The following is a 22,356-nucleotide window of genomic DNA, read 5'->3' on the forward strand; positions in this document are numbered from 1 at the left end:
ATTAATACAAAAGAAAATGTGCACTGACGAAAAGAGTTCAACAAATCTATACTCTTTTGTACTACTACGGTGTTGTTTAACTACGACATCACCCGGTCAAACATAAACTATCTATCAAAAAATATTATCACCGCCTTACATTTAAATATTTCTTACTTATTGCCCCAATTGTAAAAGAAATCAATGATAAACTGAGATGTTATACAGATGTAGTCACAATTAATCGCTTAAAAATGAAAAACGAAATAATCTTCCAGCCCACAAAAATAGTAAAAAAGTAAGAATCCATCGAAAATGTTATGGGTATTAACTGGTGGACCAATGATATTTAAGATCGCTTTCTTCACGCAATTTGATTTGGCATGCATCACTATTAAGCGCTTATAATTATAATATTGACTTTGGATTTCCAAGCGAGAAGGTTCGTTTCTATCCTATAAAGGTAACGCAGGTAGAGAGCGTGGTTTCTCTCTGAAACAAAGTTTGTTTTGACTACAAACATTTATATAAACAACACCATGCAAGGTTTCAATGCATTAGTGAAAAATCAGAGAAGGCAACAAACATGGGTGTTGTTGATGACTTTAAGGGAGCATCTATCTTATGCAAAGTAGCTTTTGTTTTGCTACTAATTGCATCTTTGTTTACTTGTATTTCGTATACAACGACATCATGGGTTTATGATGATGATGCTACTGGTGGACAGATCTTCTGGGGTTTATGGAGAGTATGTGGAAATGCCGAAATACCTACAGGCTGTCAAGCTGTTGATGGATGGGCAAATGGTAAGGAGTACTTACTTGTACATTATGTGCTAGATTTCCTTTGGTTGTCATCAAAAAGAATTAATTTACAGACGTTTTATTTAAATACTATATTTCATATAACCGAATATAAAAAATACCCCTTGAAAATTATTAAACAATAATTGTAAATTTAATTGTTTCAATTTGATTTGAAATAAATTGCAGTCCATACAGTACAATATAATCTTACAACTTTCATATTTATATATTTCAGATTGGTGGGGTGTCGTTCAAGCGTTTGTGACATTCGGATTTTTTGGTATCCTAGTTTCATTCTTACTTGTTATCTTATACATGTTTTTCGGAAAGTGCCAGAAAAATAATGAAGTCGCATTTGCAGTTGCGATAATTTGCATCGTTACTGGTAAGTACTCAGTTTCCACTTATATCGGCTTTACCATTCAAAGTACAAAGAAAAGTGGAGAAATAGTTAAAATCAAGGATAGGCTGAAGGAGATTCGGTTACTCTAAGGTTACAGACCACCAATTCAACCAATGAGCATTTGGAACGTACGCAAAAATAGTCCTACGCAGAAATTACCCCTGTTCCTCATAGTGCTGTGAAAAAAGTTCTCATCTTATTTTAAAAATTTAAACAGTTTCTGAAAGGAAAAACATTTCTGTACATTTTATAGGTGCATTTTGCTTCTTGAGATGTGAAGCCTAATCTCTATAATGATTTTTAAATATACCCCTATCTTGTGAAAACACTGGGATTTCCCATGCTATTTATAGACCCTTCACTTCCGGTGACCAGTACTGCACTGCAAGTCTGCTAACCCCACATGCCATTCTGAGGATTGTGAGCTGACATATGTAGAATCATGCTGATATATAGTCATCTGCAGGTTAAAGTTAAGGTAAAGTCCAGAGAAGCCATTGAATATTGTGAAATTAGCATAGAAGCCTATGGGAAGTGGAATTAGTGGTTTTTAGCCTTAATCTAATGTAATCTATAGAAAACTTGAAAAAATGTAATAAGGTGATTACGTGCATTTTTTACCAGCTTAGAATGGGAGAATGTACATTTTAAGATGATATACGGATTTTTATAGCCTTTATTTTGTTAAAATAATACTTTTACGTCACTCTGTGCTGGCCAGATAAGGCAACATACATGCATGTTACCAGTGTTCATTTTACATACATGACTGTTTTCGCAAAATATCCAGATGAGGTAAACAAAGGGAGATCAAAACAACATGCATTATTTATTAATTCAACAAATGAAAACCACAATAAGCAATATGAATCCATAATGTTACCCATATTCCAAAAAGCTTCAATGCTCATTTTCATAAATGTAACAGATTTGAACAACTGGCTTAAACGTATAGAAAGAATTCGACATTATTGTATCAAAATGTATATTTTTTCAGGTATCCTTTATATGATTGGTGTTATTATTTTCGGTGTAAACGTTGACGATGAATATAAAGATACCAACACCACCAAGTATGAACTTGGATATTCCTTCGCTCTATCCGTTGTAGCTCTTGTTCTGGAAATAATAGCTGGAGTTCTAATGATCGTTGAAGGAAAGGGCGGTGGTGGTGGTGGTACTAAACCATCTGCCTAAATACAATCATAATTAAAAACAAATAGAATAGAATATGAAATACAGTGAAACCCGTCTAATCGAACCTTTTTTTTTCGTACTGTAAAGTTAGTTCAGTTAAGGCAGATGTTCGGAATATCCAGGTTTGAAATGTTTGAACTGATTTGAAAAACTTCAAGAAATGTCTTGTTTAAACAGGTTGTCGGGTTTATTTAGAGATCGTTTAAGAAAGGTTTCACTGTACGTGCAGTCATTGTATTGTTAGACAAAACATAAAGGTTGGAAAATTGATAACATTTAAGAATAGTGTGGTTTTACAAATATGTATTATTGACCTGTGATAACTCAAAATTTAATACTTGTTATATTCAACAGATTAATTTATCATTATTATTTTTGTGTTTTTTGTGATATTTTAATTAAAAAAAACAATGTACTTGGTTTATTTATTCATCTCTCTTTCCATTGGTCGACACTCGGACAAAATATGAACAGCCCGGTGAATGAAGACTCCCTGTAACACAGGAAAAAATGCACCATGTGTTTTCCATATGTTTTGTAAAACATGAAAACACGGTGTCATTTGTTTCTCGTATGTTTAGGACCAACATGAAAAAAAACATATGAAAAAACATGTGTTGGGAACTTATCAACTTATTCGTGAAAAGCATGTAAAGAAATATGAAATTTATGTGTTTCGTATTTAGGCCATCATGTATGACAAGAGCATGGTTTTCGTTTGAATTTTGGAAAACACATGCTTCCATGTGATATTATTACACAAAAACTAATGATTCCAAATTGGTTACATATGTTTCCATGTGTTTTAAAAGTAATGAAACAAATGTGGCAGTTACTTCAACTACGTCCAAATAAATGATTTGTGGCTTACATTTCATTGGAACAAGTGCCAATGGTGTAAATGAATTAAACATTGTATTAATTTAAACAGTAAATAACATCCGTATATTCAACTCTAATGTCCAAATGAAGCCAACTAAGGAAGTAAACAAGGACTGAAGATTTTTAACTTGTTTCTAGTAAAAATTGAAAGGAGTTGTTTATCGTGTAAGGAAATTCGGACAAGCTAGTTACCAAAAACCAAAACAAATTCGCAAAAACAGTGTAGTATGAACACACAGAAAAGTAGATAAAACAAACAACTCTGATTACAGTTAACGTTGAAGTCCGGAAGCATCGTCAGTTGGTAGTACCATTATTCTTGAAACATTCCTCGGCTGCTCACATTAACCCCGAAGAGAATAGAATAGTCGTTGGAACTCGGTCTAACATCCGCCGTTTCTCGAAAGAGCGAAGGAACCAAATTCTAGCGGAAATCGAAAGAATGTCATTCAGGGACAAATACCAGACTGGGAAAAAAGACACACTCAACAAAGAACATAAAATAACCAAAATAATACGTACAAAGAAACAGGGAGTAAATGAGCAACTTGGACCCAAATATAAACTAGAAGCATGGACCAGGTGTTGCTAGAGTTTGTCTGGCAAGCTATTTCCAGACGGTGCCATCCTATAGAGGAATGAAATTCCGACCTCTTAGGTAGTACAATACAGTTAGGTCATTTCTGAATATTTGGTCTCATTTTATTGAAATAAAGGTGTTTTGAGGCAGTCCGCACAGAAAATTCTTGTATTTCGTCATAAAAAGTGCATATTTTTTAAATCCTTGGTGTGTGGAGGTTCAAGTCATTTATAAGTAATTTAGTGATTATTGTTATAAAATCCAGTAGCCATGGTAACATACTGAAAAAAATATTACTGAGTTTTGGTTCAAATCAGGGGTGCCTTTCCAAAACTAACAGCGAATTCCTATGTTTTATAAAATATCAGGCACTTAGACACTACCACAGGATGAAAACATGCATGGAGTAGTTGGAAAAAGGGTAAAAATAATAAGACCCTTTTCGATTCATTCTCTCACAATTTTAGTTCCAAAAGTTCGTGCGAAATAAGGTATTTTGAAATTCAGCCATCTGATGCTGACGAGAGAACCTAATATGGCAGGGGACTGAAACGTTCCAGATACCATTCTTCCTTTAAATTACACCTGTTTACCATTACATATATCGCATCTGTCTATGTATAAATGCTTAACAACATTTAAACAATATATCCACCAAATTTCAACTTTTAATTTTAAGTTTTTTCAAAATTTGACTGAAGTAACTTGGTGTGCAAAAAAAAAAACGCCTTAACGTAACTGTATAGTGCACCCTTACGTTGTAGGAGTAAGACGTGGTGCACCGGTAGAGTAAGCACCCTTAACTTTTCTAGAAAAAGTGCAAAAACTTGCTCCTAATCGGATTTGCGAATAAACAAACGTAAAACAACAAGGTACATGGTGACTCTGATTCTTTTATGAAGTTACCTTCATATTGATCTTATATTCACTAGTCAACAAACGAAACTGTCAATTTCCAATGAGCTAAATGTGTAAGTAAATGTGACATTAAGACAGGAACAGTAATAAATATAAAGTTCCTAGTCAAATAGACAAAGACTGCCAAAAACAAAGAACAAGAGAAACAGAAACCGTTTAAAAACAACAAATATTAAAAAATAAATAAGAAATGTCAGGTTCCTTATCAGGATGGGAACATGGAGAAACAAATTGGAATGTACAGTCATACACTGAGGACGATGGCAAAATATATAGGGTGTTTTGATACTAATAAGGCACCAACCATTTTATTAGCAGCAGGGGGGTGGCTAGGATCTTTTTAAAACAAAAATGTTCCAAACTTTGGGAAAACATTTTTTTCTCATCCATTCATGAAAATAAAAATTCTATATTTTCCTCATTACTTAACATAGCAGATTTTCAAATAAAAATATTGACTTCGATTCCTACTGAAATATAAATAAAACAATTTGTGCCTACTCTTGAACACCTTGTTTTTAACTTTTTCAGGACTACACTACTTAAACCAAGTTGAACTCAGGTTCATACAAAATGATTGAAAATTCCTGAAGCTTAAAAGTGTTGAAATCAATAAGCATGCTTAATATCCCTCCTGCAAGGAAAATTCCTTTGATCTACCCAAGCCCTACCTTGTGGCAGAATAAGTCATGCATGCTCATCTGGGAGTTAACATGGAAGGGTCCATTTAAACATGAAGTTCTACTAATTCATATTGTTTATTAGTGTATATCATATATTCTATTCACAAAACAGGCTTAGTTTTCTCCACCTTTTACAACTTTCACAATTATGTGTCAAGTGTAAGTTTTTGTAAGAATCAGGCAAAATTGGAAAAATCAGAAAAATGTATGTCAAACACCACTGTTCCAACATTATAATTTCATTCAAAGTATAATTTCATTGAAAGATGCTTTCTCTATTTGAAAAGACCATTATTTGAACTCTACATCACTCGATTTGCTCAGAAATTTTTCAATGGAATGTTAGAAAATTGAGGGTTTTAACAGAGTTATCTGCCCTTGAAATGTCATTTTCCGTAAACTTTCAAAATAGTGGGTTTTTTCATACCATGTTTTTACCCAATGCCTGATTCTTATAGAGATTGACACATAAACACACACAAACTGCCTTCATCATTTTTTAGACTCATTAGACACGAAAACATAGGTGTGAATGTTTTATATACTTAACTAACTTTAAGTGTGCATACTTATTACAAAAATATAATAATGACATGCTTACTGTGTGGGAAACTCACCAAAAAAAAATTGAGGTTGCTCAAAAACTGAAAAGACATATAGACAGAACCATCAAATTGAGACTCATTTAAGAACCATCAAATTGAGATTCATTCACCAGTCATTTCATATATTAATTACAACTTAAACTGCTCATTCACATTCTGTGATATCAATGTATAGATATTCTTATAAATATCATCACTTGATAAGTATTATTTATTTACCTACCTTTCAACTGTGTTGCACAAAGCTATTGTTTTCTCCATAGGATAAATTAATTTCAAATCTTGTTGAAATGTAAGAAAATCAAAATATGACCAGGACAAAGGGAGATAACAATATTTATGTAGAGGACCTCAGCCAAGAACTCCCTGAAATTCAAATTTTCAAACATACAGTAATTTAGCATACTGTCTGTCATTTGATAGTATAAATGCATTTTGAGAATGACACATGGAAAAAAGTTCTTAAAATCCAATCAAAATTAAATTACATACAGTACCAAGAATTGACAAGTTTCTTCCTTTCATACATGAACCATCCCTTGTCCAAAAATATTTCATTTTTAATATTTAGAGACCAATGTTTTCCACTTTGATATGAAAAGAATTAGGTGATTGTAGAAAAACAGTACAAAAAACTGAGTTTCAGCAAAATTCATATTATCAAATTTTTCATAAATCTGAATGATGTGTCAAATGTGTGCATCTCATTTTCAGAAGACACACTAGCAAACATTGCAAAAAGGTATTTTAAAGACACATGAGGTGAATAATTTCTTCAGGGTATCCTCAGGTAGATATATCTCAAGTAACTTGACAAGATATGAATTTCACAACAATTAAATAAATCTATTGATATTTAGAATTTATCTTAACATGAGTGAAAGTTAAGACACACAGACTAAAAACCAAAATCATGAATCTCACGTTTAGAGTCTTCTTGAGAAAAAATCACACTATTTTATGATGAAATGAATGAGAATAAACCCAAGTTTGCAAGATAAAAAATTTAAATATTCAAATTAAATCTTTATTACTGGATTAGATAGCCAAATTTCAATTCGTGAGCACACTAATACACACATATATACCCTAGACATTCTCCATTTTCCTTCTTATTAAATAAAGGAAATCACAATGCAAAGATGGATCCATGGGGGATTGGGGCTCTATTCCCTTATCATCCAAAAGTTAGGTTGATTATACAAGTCAGTCAGCAGGTCCCCTTTTTTTCAAATATTTAATATGGACAGAAATTTCATACTTTCCATATTTGGTGGATTAAAGGCTGTATTCATGTGATGAAAAATCAAAACACAGTGAAATTCCACACTGACAGAAATATCAAGGGTATAAGTTTAAAAAAAAATTCAGAAACTCATTTTGTAAGTAATTGTCTCAAAACCACAAATGGATTGATAGACAGATTGGTCTTATAGTGGCCTTTCAAAAGAAAGCTATATAGGCTTTAAGTAGAGCTAAAGGCCAATAAAATCTTTAAAAAAGTTTTCTATTTTCTAATATTAGTGAGGGATTTGTCATTTTTAAATGTTAACACATTTTTTTTCCTAAAAATCTATTGGTGAAAAGATTAGAACATACTCTTAAAGGGTAATAAAATTTACATCTTATCTAACCATAACACAAATATTCTTTGTCACATTTACAAAGAAAAACAATAAATACCATACACTAAAAACACAAAACAAAACAAAAAAACTAAAATCCATACAGTACACAATCCAGGGCAAACTGACTGGTTTATAGGCGACAACCATTTGATTCTTAGGGGCGGCAGCCTGGCAAATAGTGGGGTCAAATACCATCAAAATATTTATTTTTGATATTTTGGGGATTAGCAAATTTATTTTATACCACATCTGGGCAAGATTATTCATTTGCATTTCACTGAATGGAGTTTCTGGACTCAGGTCAGAAAATCTATTTATTTTCAAGGAGGTGTAGGCCAGAGTATTCATTCTCAACTTTTTAGGGCCACAACATTTATTTTTAAGAACTGCCAGCCCCTTAAAATAAAATGGTCATTTTTGACTGAATGATGAAGTACCAAAATAGTTATAATCGAAACATGAAGTTACAGGCAGTGTCATGCTAGGAATACCCCCCACCCCCAATCATTCAATACAGTGAAAAATGGCAAAGTCCCACAAAACAGTTAATATTAGAAAGCAACCAAAATGGCTTACAAAGTATGCCCTATCTACATAAAGTATACCAAGTTTGAAATCAATCTATCCATGAGTAAGTGAGATGAAAGCAACATTCTGACAGATGAACAGATGAGGTGATTTCAATACACCACCCACACACTGAGTGGGTATATAATATATATATGAAAAAATTTAAAAAGCACGATGATGTTTCAATTTAGTATTTGTTATGTCTTCAATATTACACTGAGTACTTTGTGAAAAATAAAGAGGGAAAGAAATAATCTTAGACTGTTATTCACTTGAAATTTCTGTTCAACTTGAATCCATACTATGAATGCAAATAAACAAGGGTAATTTTTGATGTACTTGTCACCAAAAGCCACAAATTTGTTTATTTTAATCGATTATACACCAATAATACTCAATTTTCATAATTAGTCTAAACAGATAGAACTTGACTATTTTGCCAGTAGTAACATTCTTGGTCATCCAACCCTTTCATTCACAAATTAACAATTTAGGACACAACATGATCAAACATTAGTGGTACAAAAAAGTACATGTACATGTACATATATATACAAATTTTAACAAGATTTGTGTTAAAGTACAATTTGTACCAACTATGATAACCTTCTATCCATAATCTCTCAAAAAAACATACCCTAAATTGTATAAAACACCAAGAAAGGATGGCTGTGTGCAATAATAGCACATTATCCGGTAGTTATTTACATGACTGAGTACATGTATATGTGTATTTCAACTGTCACTATGACTTGTGCTATGTTCATCAAATCCTTCACTTTCTGTTACCAAGGCACGTTCAAGAATCACTCTCCCTTCTTTGTATCTCTGGTTGTCTTCGGTAGCAAACTCATATACCCATCCTAGTTTTGCGTCACAATTCTTACAGGAGACATCCCTAACCATATGTCGACCTGTCAGCATGACTCGATCTTGAACTTCACTATAACTGAGATTCACCACACGGTTGAAAAGAAATGCTCTACCAGTTGCTCCTACCAAAGAGAATCAGTAAATTAATATGATTTCGGCTTTGCCTTTGAGGGATGGTCCTATCTGTACTCAAATGACATTTGACTTTGTTCATAATGCCCCCCCTATACTGTTCTATGTCTGATGTCTTGACCAACGAGAAAATGCAAGACTTCCTATAACATAATAACTTATAGAGTCAAATTAAAGTGGGAAAATGGAAAATCCCATTTTTAGCAATTTTTGATGAATTCTGACTAAGAAAATTGCCACAAGTCATCAAAAAGCACCCGAGATAGCACTAAACAGAAAATGCCAAATCAGCCATTTTTTTACTTAAGCATATATCAAATTTGAGTCACAAAAATCATGGCTTTTCATGAAGTTGATGAGTGGAGTGCACAGAGGACCCTAACAGCCCATGAATTATACATTGTACTATGATTTTTGTGCCATGGCAGCATGTTTAAATATTATGCAATCACTATACCTGTAAACCTTGTAGATATTAACTCAGCTCTGTTTGTCAAAGGTGTGTCACAATTTGAACAAGAAAACAAACGAGTTCCACCAATGTGTCTCAGGAATATTCTGCCCATATTCTGTATCTGTCAAAGTTTTTATAAAATAAAACAAAACAAAAAATGGTATACACGTAAGTGGTCCTAGAACGAACAAATTTGTAAGATCCTTAATTTTCTAAATGAACATCAGTCTCTATCTTCCAGTTGTTGAATGTTTTTTTTTCAATGCACAAGCTTGTATGTATGGTTACAGGTGATATTCATGTTTGTGTACACATCGACTGATACAAATATGTATGATGAAAAACTGACATGAATTTTTGAAAAAAGGTGATTACAAATTTATTTTTCTTAGATACATGTATTTATTGAAGATCTATCTGCCTTTTGATCCTAAAAAAATCAATAATTATGTCAATAATTCTTATGTAATTTTATGCTGCCAAAGGGCCTTTTAATTGGAATAAACATTTTTCTTTATTGCTATTTCCAAATATTTTAAATTCATGAATGCTATTGAGTGGTATGAGAGGTTTTTTTTGTCTTTAATATAAGCTGTTTAACAGAGTCTGTTTGCTTAAATGAGATAACGCTAGTTTTAAAATGAATAAAATGCAGATGTATAACTTGACAGACCAATAAGAAGGCACCATGAATTTGATCTAGCTATCAAAACATACACTTCTTATAAATACCAACTACAAATTGTATATAAATTCATGAATTAAAGCATATATTTAAAAAATCCAAAGACATTTAAATGTTTAAGAAAAAAGAAAGGGGAATACAAGTCATGTGTACATGTACATATGTGTAAAAAACAATTCTTTTGAATCAACTGCTGAAAATATAGCCATACAAGAAGTCAAATGCTTTTAATTACCGCTGAGTTATTTTTAAGCTAAATTACATAATGTGCAAGTTTAACATACAAAAAGTAAACGAAAAACAAGACTTTGTATGTTGAGTAAATAATCCATATATAGAATTATGACATGGAAACAAATCATTACTTTGACTCATTAGCATTTTACTCATCGTTCAGTGATAAATTTTCACATAGTAGGATAACTTGTTTACTATCTTCAAGTCCTGTAAGATTTTAAAATTACCTGATTGTTGAAAAAAGTCTTTGTTCTGTGAAAATACCTTGTCAATGTTGTTTGGGTGTCAGCTGGCAGGAACCAAAACATTGAGTGACGTATCAGACCGAACGTATAATTTCTTGAATTTACTGTATTAATTGAGCTAAATCTCCGAAAAGTATCGAAAAATATTACGGGAAATTTAAACTTCCGGTTCAATATTGAGCACGCGCACATAATGATATTCGATCACTTCCGCAGTTTATGTCACGTCTGTGTTTTCCTTTTCAGTTTGAAGTGAAAGTTATATCAAGGCTTCAGTCATAATGAAGCGGTGGTTAGATGGAAATAATAAGAAGAAAGAACCGGAGATATTTGATAGCGTTGCAGATGGGCTTAAATCGATCTACAGAACTAAACTTTTTCCTCTTGAGGATCATTACAAGTTTCATGATTTCCACTCCCCCCAACTTGATGATCCTGACTTCGATGCCAAACCCATGATTCTTCTGATAGGACAGTATTCTACAGGAAAGACGACATTTATAAGATATTTGTTAGAGCAGGATTTTCCCGGAATTCGTATTGGTCCAGAACCCACTACTGATCGCTTTATAGCAATCATGTCTTCAGAAACTGAGGGTATTGTTCCAGGAAACGCCTTAGTTGTTGATAGCAAAAAACAATTTAAACCACTTACAAAGTTTGGAAATGCATTTCTCAATCGATTCCAATGTTCTACAGTGAGCAATCCAGTTGTTGACAGTCTTACAATCATTGACACTCCAGGAATTCTTTCTGGAGAAAAACAGAGATTAGATCGTGGTTATGACTTTCCAGGAGTTTTAGAATGGTTTGCAGAGAGAGTAGATAGAATTTTATTACTTTTTGATGCACACAAATTAGATATTTCAGATGAGTTCAAAAGAGCAATTGATGCGGTGAAAGGATATGATGACAAGATTCGAATTATCCTTAACAAAGCTGACATGATTGACCACCAACAGCTAATGAGAGTATATGGAGCTTTAATGTGGTCTTTAGGGAAGGTACTGAATACACCAGAAGTTGCTAGAGTGTACATAGGATCTTACTGGGACAATCCATTGCATTTTGACACTAACAGAAAGCTTTTTGAACTTGAAGAGCAGGACTTATTCAATGACTTGCAGAGTTTACCAAGAAATGCAGCACTTAGAAAGTTAAATGACCTGATCAAAAGGGCTAGATTAGCTAAGGTAAATTAGTTTTTAAAAGTTGGTTGTGGAAAAGTACCCTTTCACCTATATGGTATGAGACAAATACATTTGTGAACATTTTGTGTACAGTGCATACTCGTTTGTAGAGAAGTTACATTTGTACAATGAACACCCCACTCCCATAAGCAAAAGAAAAAACTGAAAAAAAACTGTTTACAATCTTTAAATTGGTTAAGCACTATTAAAATCTAATAAAAATTAGTCTTAATAGCCCCCTCTAAACCCCCTAAAAAAGTTCTGGCTACACTGCTATAAGCCTGCTGTGTAGTATGTGTATATACATGTACATGTATTGAAGAATGTACATGAACATATCAGGGATCTCCATGGATCAAAATGAACACATGGCTCCATCTCCGGTGGGACAAATTTTCATTGTGGCACATGTAAATAACTTGCCATAAAAAGTATGATAAGGTTGAATATGACATAATTAATAGCACAAGCTACAACATACATTGTAGAAATTTACAATCAACAATGGTAATATTTTCTTTCTGTATTGTCTATTTCAATTATACCAAGTTTTCTCTTCCCTATAGGCTTGACCATAGGTCCACATCTAGAGAAATTAAAATCACTGGTAGGTGTGGTCATTTTGTTGATGCCATTAAATAAGTTCTTTATAATTTAACCACAAGAGCTTGGATAGTAAAACATTGTTTTCATCCAAATTGTGTAATTAAGCAATTCTTTAGAACTTTTGGGAGTTGATCCATAGCATTTTTATAAACGTTAAGCAAATTGAACTGCTTTTCTGTGTCAGAGAACATTAAGACATTGTAGTATAAGTCAAGATCGTCTTCCTCTCTCCAATCAAATTGATCTTTATCAGATTGAATTGAACTCTTACTTTCTATTAAATGAAAAATCTTGAAATTTTGTTCATTTGAGAAAAATGGTAGAAATCATTCAGTTTATTTGAAACTTATTGATTTCGTGACAGTGATAATCGCAAATTTGACAGATCCGAGATATGTTTACACACACATTCACTCCCTGACTGTCAGACACATTAAATCCCTGGAAATTACTAATCAAAACATTGAAATTACTGTTAGAATAAACACACACGCCAATCATACACATACATATATGTACATGTATGTATGTAGATTTATGACAGGTATAGGTGATTAATAAACAAGAGTGATTGGGAAATACATTGTCGATTTGCAATGCGAGATGCAAATTTGAATACTTGGCGCACACCAAATGAACATGTGGCACTCATTTGAATTCATGACACAGCTCCATGCAAAAAGAGGTCATGGAGAACCCTGCATACATGTATGTACATGTACATGTACTTAAGCAATCCAGGAAATGTGCTTGCAAGCTATTTTCTGACCTACACGGCTACAGTGCACTGTACATGTACCTTTATCCAAACTTGCATTAGCCTGTTTTAAGTCAGGCCAAAAAAAGTAATGTTTCAGCAACTCTCTCTTGATATATGTATACAACGTCTCAGAATGTGACGACTCTATTTGCTACACTGCTCCATCGGATCAAATTGATACAGGGAAGATATATAAACGTATAGAAAGGTCTGAAAAATTCCCAATGATGTTAGAACTGTCAAATTTGCGATGCAAATTTTTGGTCGTTCCCTCCGCAGAACTCACTCATACCACTGTGACATCCATGGCAACACCGCCCGCACAAAGTCCAGCGCCCTAGACCACTCGGCCAGCTAGGCTATATAAAAATATAGCTTTCGCTGGCCGGGTGATTCCTCCTCGTAGGATTAATCTAGGGCTGTAACTAAGTACATGATGTATGGTAGTACGGGACAGTTCATCTAGGTGTTATACATTATGTACATGTACCTGTGTATGTGTTGTTTTGTGTGTACAAAATGTAAATTGATATCACTACATACATGTACATGTACTTGAACATAAATTTGTACATGTACATTGTTGTAAACATACTATGTAGAATGTACCAATATAATTTTAATTTACATGTACAACATACTCATATTGTACCCACTTGTCAATGCAATTTTCATTTGTTTGTGATTTGACTTATATTTTATGTAAATCCTGCATTGCCACCAAACTGAGTCCAAAACAGTCTGCATGTTGTTGTTGTTACCAAATTGTTTGTTTCCTTCTAAACTCCAGGAAGTTAAAACTACACTACTGTCATCACAAATTTTAATTTCTCCACTCTCCACAGTGGAGTCACCATTTCCAAAACTGTCTGTAATTGTATAATGTAACATCTCCTGTCTTTCATGGTTCTTGCATTTTAATAACATTTCAATATAGAATAGAAAAAAAAAATTGAAACTATCGAAATTGAGCAATTTATCCTGGTTTTTTACTTTGGTGGAGTCACTTTGGAGGACATGAGTGACTTCTCTGTATAAAGTGGACAAATTAAAATTTTGGTTGACATTGGTGTACATTAACCTTCCAATGTACATTTATATAAGGCCAAAAAAATTAGTATTTCTGTTTTCTGCTACCCTACTTATCCTATTTCTTTGTGCCTACCCTGAACATTTGTTAGCTATTTTGGCTCAAGCATCTTGATGATTTAGATTGTATCCCCATTAAGTCAATGTAAAAAAAAAACAATTTCCTAACCTACATGTACATGTACCTACACTACCTTATGTTTTTTTTTCTTGCTGTAACATGTTAGTGAACCAAGATCATTATGAATGACATGAAAGCCAACTCTATCAGAAGACATTTAAGTTGCTTATCAAAGTGTATTTGGGTCGATTGATCTAATTAATACGAAGTAGCAGACATCTTTTCAGTTAGAAAATAATGATATACAAAAACTACATGTTGATACATGTACATGTGTATTGTGTATACAAATGTATCAATTTTCACTTTTTTATAACAACATATAGAATGATTGTAAATTGAAATACATGTATGTGATTGCTTGAAAGAAGCGTCCCCTTCATTTTGTTCAATCATTCGTGGCTAATTTTATGGATTAATTTTATTCATGAGAGGAAATAATTGTGTTTTCTCTTGTTCCTATGCACTTAATGACTTATTTCAAACCGTTATTGTACATGTATTTCCCCACACTTATGGAATTTCCATCAAGGGTATGACACTAAACATGCAAAAGTTTGTCCTATTCCCCTGGACAAGTAAAATTGACATTGGGGCAAGTAAAAGTTCAATCATCAAGGCCTAATCTAGAGGGAGAAATGGGCAAAAACTTCTCCTTATTTGTGCTCACTTCTCCCATTTGTCTTTGAAAGGGAGAAATTTTTGTAATTGTTATTTTTCAAACCGAATTTACAAAAACTTCTCCTTGTCATCAATATCTAGATTAGGCCCTGTATCATACAGTGTACATGTACATTTGTACCTGCCCAAAGGATAACTAAATTTCTCAGAATTTTCAGCATGAATTATTAGTAGAGGGCAACCTAGCTTTTACTTTGGGGCAGTGAAATTTTCTTCAACCTGCCCTAAATACAATGTACATGTACATGTTGTATGACAGTGCTCTCAAGAGTTACATGTAACCAATCCCCACCATCATTAGACTCTTAACAGAACCTACAAAGGAGCATGTAGAAACATGTACATTATGTTTGTTCCATTTACTGTACATAAAAAAGTATAGTGGCTAAAAATTTTCAATGTTTGATTTCACATGTTCTAATTTAAAAAGTAGTTGACACAAAAGACAATGTTTTATGGAGTTCAGTTTTAAGACTTATGTACATGTAGTTATCAAACTATTGGATATTTATTTTAAGTGCATGGATTGCTGATTATTTTCTGTGCTTGCCCTGTTGCCTTGATTACACGTGCATTGTAGTAAGAGGCAAATCCTGTTTTGGCTCTTTTCTTCCAAGAAGGAAATCTTGATGATTAAATAATTTCAATGATTTAAATAGAATCCCATTTTTTCAAGTGCAGTTATTATGAAGGCTGAATCCAATTTCTTTAATCTCCTATAAAAGGAAGACACATCTGATAGGCTGAAGTACTATTTCCATATTAAATAACAGATATAACTTTGACTCGTACATGAAGGACATTTTTTATTTAATGGCAATAGTAATTGGATCTTTGGAATGACTTACCGGTATGCATGTACACAAATAAGGACTAAGTAAAGTTCCTTGTCATCTGCCTCTTTACACCTGCTTAAACTGTACAAGAGTTTAATTTCTGTATTCAAAACATTGAACATAAAGTAAATAAAAAAACTTTTTTCGTTAATTGTAGATTACATTGTATATGGTCAACAATGTGTGTACATGTATCTTGTTCAGAAGAAAGACTTTACCTCCACTCATTGAGTGGATTTTATATTGGGATCACCCTGTCTGTATGTCCATCTGAGTTTCACTGCAAGTGAGAAAATTTCAACCTAAAAATGTTAGTTCCAGCTGAATGGATTGATTTCAAATTTGGTGTGTGGCTTTATATACAATGTACATGTAGATGGGGCATGCGTTGTTTTTTTGGTTGCTGTCCAGTATCAACTTCCTGTACAAGTGGGGGTATATCGAGCACAACAATGTGTGTAACTTAGTTTTTTTTTTTAATTATACACATGTACAAAGATGTATTATTAATAATCAAATTTGTAGTTACTATTTTTCACAGTTTTTCTGTCCACCATGGAAATGGCAAAAATTTGTTCTTTTAGAGTTTCTGTTTCGTAGTTTTACTACCCATTAACCTCAGTCTAGTAGCTTACATGTACTTGCAGACTACAATGTATGTTTCATCAATCATAAAAAAGAAATCGAAAACAGACCTTAAATTTTTAATTAAAAAAATCAATGTGTACCTTTCTTTGAGTTGTATTACATGTAATTCAATGTACATGTACATTTGTAGACTTTTCCACCTTTACTCTGACAAGGTACATGTACATTTATTTACACTAGACACTGACAGTTTTCAATATTGTACTATACTAGATTTTACTTAACATACAGTGTATATTCCGGGGTTGGGGTAATGGTAATGTGTTATGGTTATTGAGCGTAATTAATTACAAATTGTGATGTAATTGAAAGTTATGTGTAATTTGGTATTTTTTCAATTACATGTAATGGTAATTTAATTCATTACTGGACCAAAAAAAACCATGTCATTATCATTTACTTTTCAATTACATGCTAATTGTATATATACAAATTATAATATATAATATGACTATGTTATAGTCATGAAATTACAGAACATGCTGCACAATGTACAAATAGCTTAAGTCATGGTAATATGAATATTAACTAATTAAGATACATATACAAGCAAAATAGAACAAATGCCCCGTGAACAGTGAATTTGATTCCTATTTTTTTCTTATTTCAGGTCCATGCTTACATCATTAGTCACTTGAAGAAAGAAATGCCCTCAATGTTTGGTAAAGATGCAAAAAAGAAGGAACTGATCAAGGCACTTCCAGATATCTATAATCAGATACAGAGGGAGCAACAAATATCCCCAGGAGACTTCCCAAGTATCGAAAAAATGAAGGAAGTATTACAACACCAGGATTTTACAAAATTCCACCAACTGAAACCAAAGTTGATAGAGACAGTAGATCAAATGTTATCCAGTGATATAGCTCGTCTGATGCAAATGATTCCAAATGAGCAAGTAAACCAAGTGGAGGGACCAAATGTTAAAGGAGGGGCTTTTGATACAATGAATGAAAGTATGTTTGGCTATGGAAGAGGTGAAGGTGTTGATGAAGGACGCGGTGAGCATGAATGGATCGTCGGACAGGAGAAATACAAGTACGATGAATCATTTGACAAACTAAATCCTGTTAATGGTAAAATTACAGGTGCTGCAGCCAAGTCTGAAATGGTGAAATCCAAACTGCCAAATTCTGTTCTTGGAAAAGTGTGGAAACTTGCAGACATTGATAAGGATGGGATGCTTGATTCTGATGAATGGGCGCTAGCGAACCACCTGATCAAGATCAAGTTAGATGGACACGAATTGCCGAATACATTACCGGATCACTTGATTCCTCCATCCAAAAAAGACTTATAAGTGTACAATGTATGTTATAGTTTTCAATGATGTTGCTGATGTTTGTTCTCTATCTTAAATGTTAGATATGTGTACTTTACATCCCATTCAAGGTATAGTCATGCATGTTTTCTCCACAAAGATCTTATGAAAATACCTTAAGGAGGTAGACCTAAGGTAAGGGACACAACTCTTTAAAATCATTGGAACGTTTGTATTCAGGCTCTTTATATCAATCTCTTGTAAGCATCAAAGTAACTTGGATTGATTTCATTCTGTTTCAAATGAAAGCTTGAAAGACGGGTAAAATTGAATATGATACAAACTTATCACTGATTTCAAGAGTTATGCCCCTTACCCCATGTCTACCTCCTTAAACCAACTGGTTATTGCTGATCAGTATCAGACTTTGTATTTGTATGTGTAGCTGCATGAAAGAATATTACATTTGTGTTAAAGGTATAATCAATTAACCTTTTTGGGTTGACTGTGGGGTACTCGATGAGTACAGGGGCAGATTCATACTATAATTTCATAGAGGGGCTCCCGGCACTGTATGTCCCCTTTAAAATTTGGAAAAAATAAAATTTTTGCAAGGAATCTTGATTTCTCACAAAAATCTATCTCAAATTTTCCTGCCTTGCTTCATACGGCCCCTTACCTAAAATCCTGGATCCACCCCAGATGAGCATGTGTGTGTTTGACATATACAAAAAATGTACAAAACATCAATAATGTATGGCAAGGGCTAAAACAAGAATTTTCCTGGAAGAAGTGTACATTTATAGTAAGTATCCCATGGTTAATAAGTTTATTCTATTTTAGGGAAATTTGCCTTAGGACTACAATTTTGAAACCTACATGTAAGTCTATTTTTAAAAAGTGGTTTATATGGTTGGATCTGCAGAAAACAAATATTTGTCTGTGTAGACTAGTTTTCAGTGTTATCAAATGTAAACAATAGCATTGATTATATATTTTCATATTGACATTTCAATTTCAATTTATCATGTACATGTACATTACCAAATATTTGAGTAATGCAAACACTTGATCGACTCGTCTGGTTCACACAGATGCTTGATTTACCAAGAAATTCTTGTGTGAGGGAAATTATGTAAGATTATGTTTTGTTTCTACAGGATTTTGTTGAGAAAGTTTTTACTCTACATTTACATTTATACATTATGTAATAGAGTCATTGATCTATACAGGAAGAGAAGTAATTGTAACCAAGCCCACTTCCCATAGGTTCAAATTAGTATCTAGATTGTTATTACATGTTTATAATTATATATATGTGGGATTATAAACCAAGTGCCTATCATTTATTTGATAAACTATAGACGTGTTAGAGATAGTATCAGTGTTTAATTTAAACTGCTTTAGAGCATTGATTTTGTACTTCATGATTTTAAATGATACACTTAATACAGGGAAACACTGGAAGATTGCATAGGGTTCATACTTGTACATGTAAATTTAAATTATTACTGAATTACTCTCTTGACCTGATGTAACATGTACTTGACATAGTATTTTAATATATACAGAGTGTATGATGTAATTTGGGTGGTGGTCAAAGGCTTATTTGAAATTATTTATAGACTTGGATAATGGAAAGGATTTTTATGGAACAAATAATTGAACTAATTGGAGTAATAGAAACAGAAAAATCTTCTAGAATTTCATTAATTATTTCACTGAAGCTGTAGTTCTAGTTTGTTGAAATCCTGAGCTATTTAAAATGTACTGGACAGTGGCATACATGTATTAACCAGCTGATTAGCCTAGTACAATGTAATACATTATACATGTAACTTACAGCTGAAAGCTAGTAAATATTCAATGTATGTGTATGATACATGTACATGTATCTTTATTGAAAATATTTGCCATGGTTTTGTAAGATTTCTCATTCCTAATTGTAACCCTTACACTAATGATAGCTTTATTTTGACAATTGGGGGTTCAAATTTATCTCTAACAGTGCAAGGTACTGAACTTTTTCGAATCTGAAGGATGTAAAGGACATAACTCTTAGAAATCATTGATATGTTTGTATTCAGCATTTTATATCAATCTCATGTAAGCATCAAAGTAACTTTGACTGATTTCATTCTGCTCCAAATGAAAGCTTGATAGGATTTGGTGAAATTGAATAATATAATGCTAACATATTACAGATTTCCCTTACCCTAGGTCTACCTCCTTAAATGAAAGGTCCCCATAAGAGAGTGTAAGGTCCTTTATGAGGTGTAATGTTATAATTATTAATGTAGGTAAATTAAAGTTCAATGTTCCTGCATCAGAATTTGAGTGTCCTAGACCTGATGGGCTGGCATTAATTTGAGCCCCTGTTTTGCATGTGTTGTCATCCAAAGTGTTAGTCACAAGCATTTTCTAAAGCCTTGAGAAACCCATATTGTAAAATTAAAAGCATGTCCTTGTCTACAGAGGATTGTTGTAGCTTAACAATCACAAAAAAGGCTAAATTAATCATTGTGGTGTTCTAGGAGAAATTTTAAAGTTATGTCAAAATAATTTTATTTCAGAAGTAACACACTATCTGATTGGATAAATAATTTGTCCATCATCTTACAGACCAAATTTTGTAACTATTTGTGACTGTGACATCATCATTATTTTTAGTTTAGTAAATGTGGTGATTTTTTTTGTACTGTTTAGTTTTGATTAAGATATTGTCAAGCTATTTACTCTTTTATTTACATTGTATTAGCTATGCATGTCATTAACTTATTATTTGTGTCATGTGTATTATTTAGGTTGGTATTCTATTTCATCATTATTGCAAGAATTTCAGCCCGATTACACAGGAAAATATTTTTTTCACATGAAATTAACATGATTTTCATGAGAAATTCACTAAACACAAATTTCATGTGAACATTTCGTGTGAATTTCACATGAAGGCTCAATTCACATGAAGTAATTTTGTCTGTGTATGTATTCAGTTTGTTCACAATATTTTAAGGTTTGCTTAAAATTGTAAAGAATTTTAATATTTTTTTTATATTTTGGTGAAACTATTGATTTTTTTAGTGCTCACAAATAAAGCTCAAGTCTGCTTCAGATAAAAATTCCAAATACATGTATATGTAAAGCATGTAAGGAATGTTACATTGATGAACTTCTCATGGTTATTCTCTTCTATGAAGTTGTCTAACAAGGTGGTACTTCAGACAGATTTTAAAATGGCACTTAGTGAAAGTAGTAGCTCTCTTTAATTATAGTATAAGTTTCATTACATCAGGGTTGTTCATTTGTCAGTAATATTATATTATTTCATAGTTAAACTTAAATTATTTCTTGTATTCATACCGACTATATCAAACTGAAACCTTTATATGGACTCAAAAACCAAATGTCCTTAGATACATGTATATATTTAATATCTGACTCATGAATTGAGGAAATTATACATGTACATAATACACATGTAATTTCCGTCTTACTAACATACGTTATTAAACATTATATTTGTGTGGTATTTGTTATTTTGTTTATGCAGATGAGTTTGTCTTCTCATTTCCAACTTAATTTTATCGGTTTTTCACCCAATTATGTATGATACATGCACATTATAAGTTTCAGGCTTTAGATCTGAATTAAAAAAAGATTAATTAACACATGGAATATGGTAGTGCTCATTCATTCATATCTTTGTTTCCTCATTTCATGAGATATTAGAATTGTAACAATTTATAAGTATAATACAGTATAATACAAGTAAGTTAAGAAGTTATGCTAGGGAAAAGAAAAACACGCATTTCTAATGTGCATGTGGATAAACAAAACGAAGAGGGTGAATATAGACATCTGTATACAAGAGTGAATAGCCACATGAACTATGATAAATTTGTTTAAATTTATTAAAATTAGCTGGATTTGCAATATGTGTACACATTCAGGCTTTAAGAGATGAAGCATGCGTGTATTATAGTCAGTTATTTTGAAATGATTGAGTAAATAAAGATAAAGGTGTACATTTGTAATCATTTATTTGATCCAATGAAATCAAATTTAAATTATAGTGTGTTCTCCATTTGTTGAAATTTCTGTGATTAAAGAAAAAACAGAGCATAATGTTGTGTTATGTATATTTTTGTTATATGAGTTTGTGATTGACAGATGGATATGAGAAAATTAAGGAAACACTATCCATATGGAGTAGTATCAGATTAGATTTAATTAGAGTATGATAATTGACATTAAAAGATATTTAGATAAGGAAAAATAGGGGGCTCA

At 32.5% G+C, this 22,356-nt stretch overlaps 3 protein-coding genes across 3 annotated transcripts; 2 read left to right on the top strand and 1 right to left on the bottom strand.

The window, feature by feature from the left end:
- Positions 1 to 514: 514 nt before the first annotated feature.
- LOC148625634 (uncharacterized) lies at positions 515 to 2,757 on the top strand. Its single transcript, XM_088569277.1, has 3 exons — positions 515 to 785; positions 1,021 to 1,170; positions 2,186 to 2,757. The coding sequence occupies exons 1-3, from the start codon at positions 566 to 568 to the stop codon at positions 2,383 to 2,385; spliced, it is 570 nt and encodes a 189-aa protein (XP_088425403.1). The 5' UTR covers positions 515 to 565; the 3' UTR covers positions 2,386 to 2,757.
- A 2,747-nt stretch (positions 2,758 to 5,504) lies between these two features.
- Positions 5,505 to 10,968, bottom strand: LOC148625635 (protein yippee-like 5). Its single transcript, XM_088569279.1, has 3 exons — positions 10,860 to 10,968; positions 9,714 to 9,831; positions 5,505 to 9,246 (listed from the first exon to the last, which is right to left on the bottom strand). The coding sequence occupies exons 1-3, from the start codon at positions 10,938 to 10,940 to the stop codon at positions 8,987 to 8,989; spliced, it is 459 nt and encodes a 152-aa protein (XP_088425405.1). The 5' UTR covers positions 10,941 to 10,968; the 3' UTR covers positions 5,505 to 8,986.
- A 12-nt stretch (positions 10,969 to 10,980) lies between these two features.
- Positions 10,981 to 22,094, top strand: LOC148625636 (EH domain-containing protein 1-like). Its single transcript, XM_088569278.1, has 2 exons — positions 10,981 to 12,070; positions 17,419 to 22,094. Exons 1-2 carry the CDS (start codon positions 11,159 to 11,161, stop codon positions 18,106 to 18,108), a joined length of 1,602 nt encoding a protein of 533 aa, XP_088425404.1. The 5' UTR covers positions 10,981 to 11,158; the 3' UTR covers positions 18,109 to 22,094.
- The last annotated feature ends 262 nt before the right edge of the window (positions 22,095 to 22,356 follow it).

Source organism: Perna viridis, chromosome 2 (genome assembly GCF_037379345.1).
Source record: "Perna viridis isolate PV_CMFRI_1.1 ecotype Kerala chromosome 2, ASM3737934v1, whole genome shotgun sequence".
NCBI lineage: Eukaryota > Metazoa > Mollusca > Bivalvia > Mytilida > Mytilidae > Perna > Perna viridis.

Bases quoted from the DNA above. Each gene is read 5' to 3' on its own strand.
- LOC148625634 (XM_088569277.1), top strand. From the start codon at position 566: ATGGGTGTTGTTGATGACTTTAAGGGAGCATCTATCTTATGCAAAGTA. The intron at 786-1,020 runs GTAAGGAGTACT...TATATATTTCAG, and splicing joins TGTTGATGGATGGGCAAATG to ATTGGTGGGGTGTCGTTCAA. The intron at 1,171-2,185 runs GTAAGTACTCAG...ATATTTTTTCAG, and splicing joins GATAATTTGCATCGTTACTG to GTATCCTTTATATGATTGGT.
- LOC148625635 (XM_088569279.1), bottom strand. From the start codon at position 10,940: ATGTTTTGGTTCCTGCCAGCTGACACCCAAACAACATTGACAAGGTAT. The intron at 9,832-10,859 runs GTAATTTTAAAA...AAACTTTGACAG, and splicing joins AGACTTTTTTCAACAATCAG to ATACAGAATATGGGCAGAAT. The intron at 9,247-9,713 runs GTATAGTGATTG...TCTCTTTGGTAG, and splicing joins AATATCTACAAGGTTTACAG to GAGCAACTGGTAGAGCATTT.
- LOC148625636 (XM_088569278.1), top strand. From the start codon at position 11,159: ATGAAGCGGTGGTTAGATGGAAATAATAAGAAGAAAGAACCGGAGATA. The intron at 12,071-17,418 runs GTAAATTAGTTT...TTCTTATTTCAG, and splicing joins AAAGGGCTAGATTAGCTAAG to GTCCATGCTTACATCATTAG.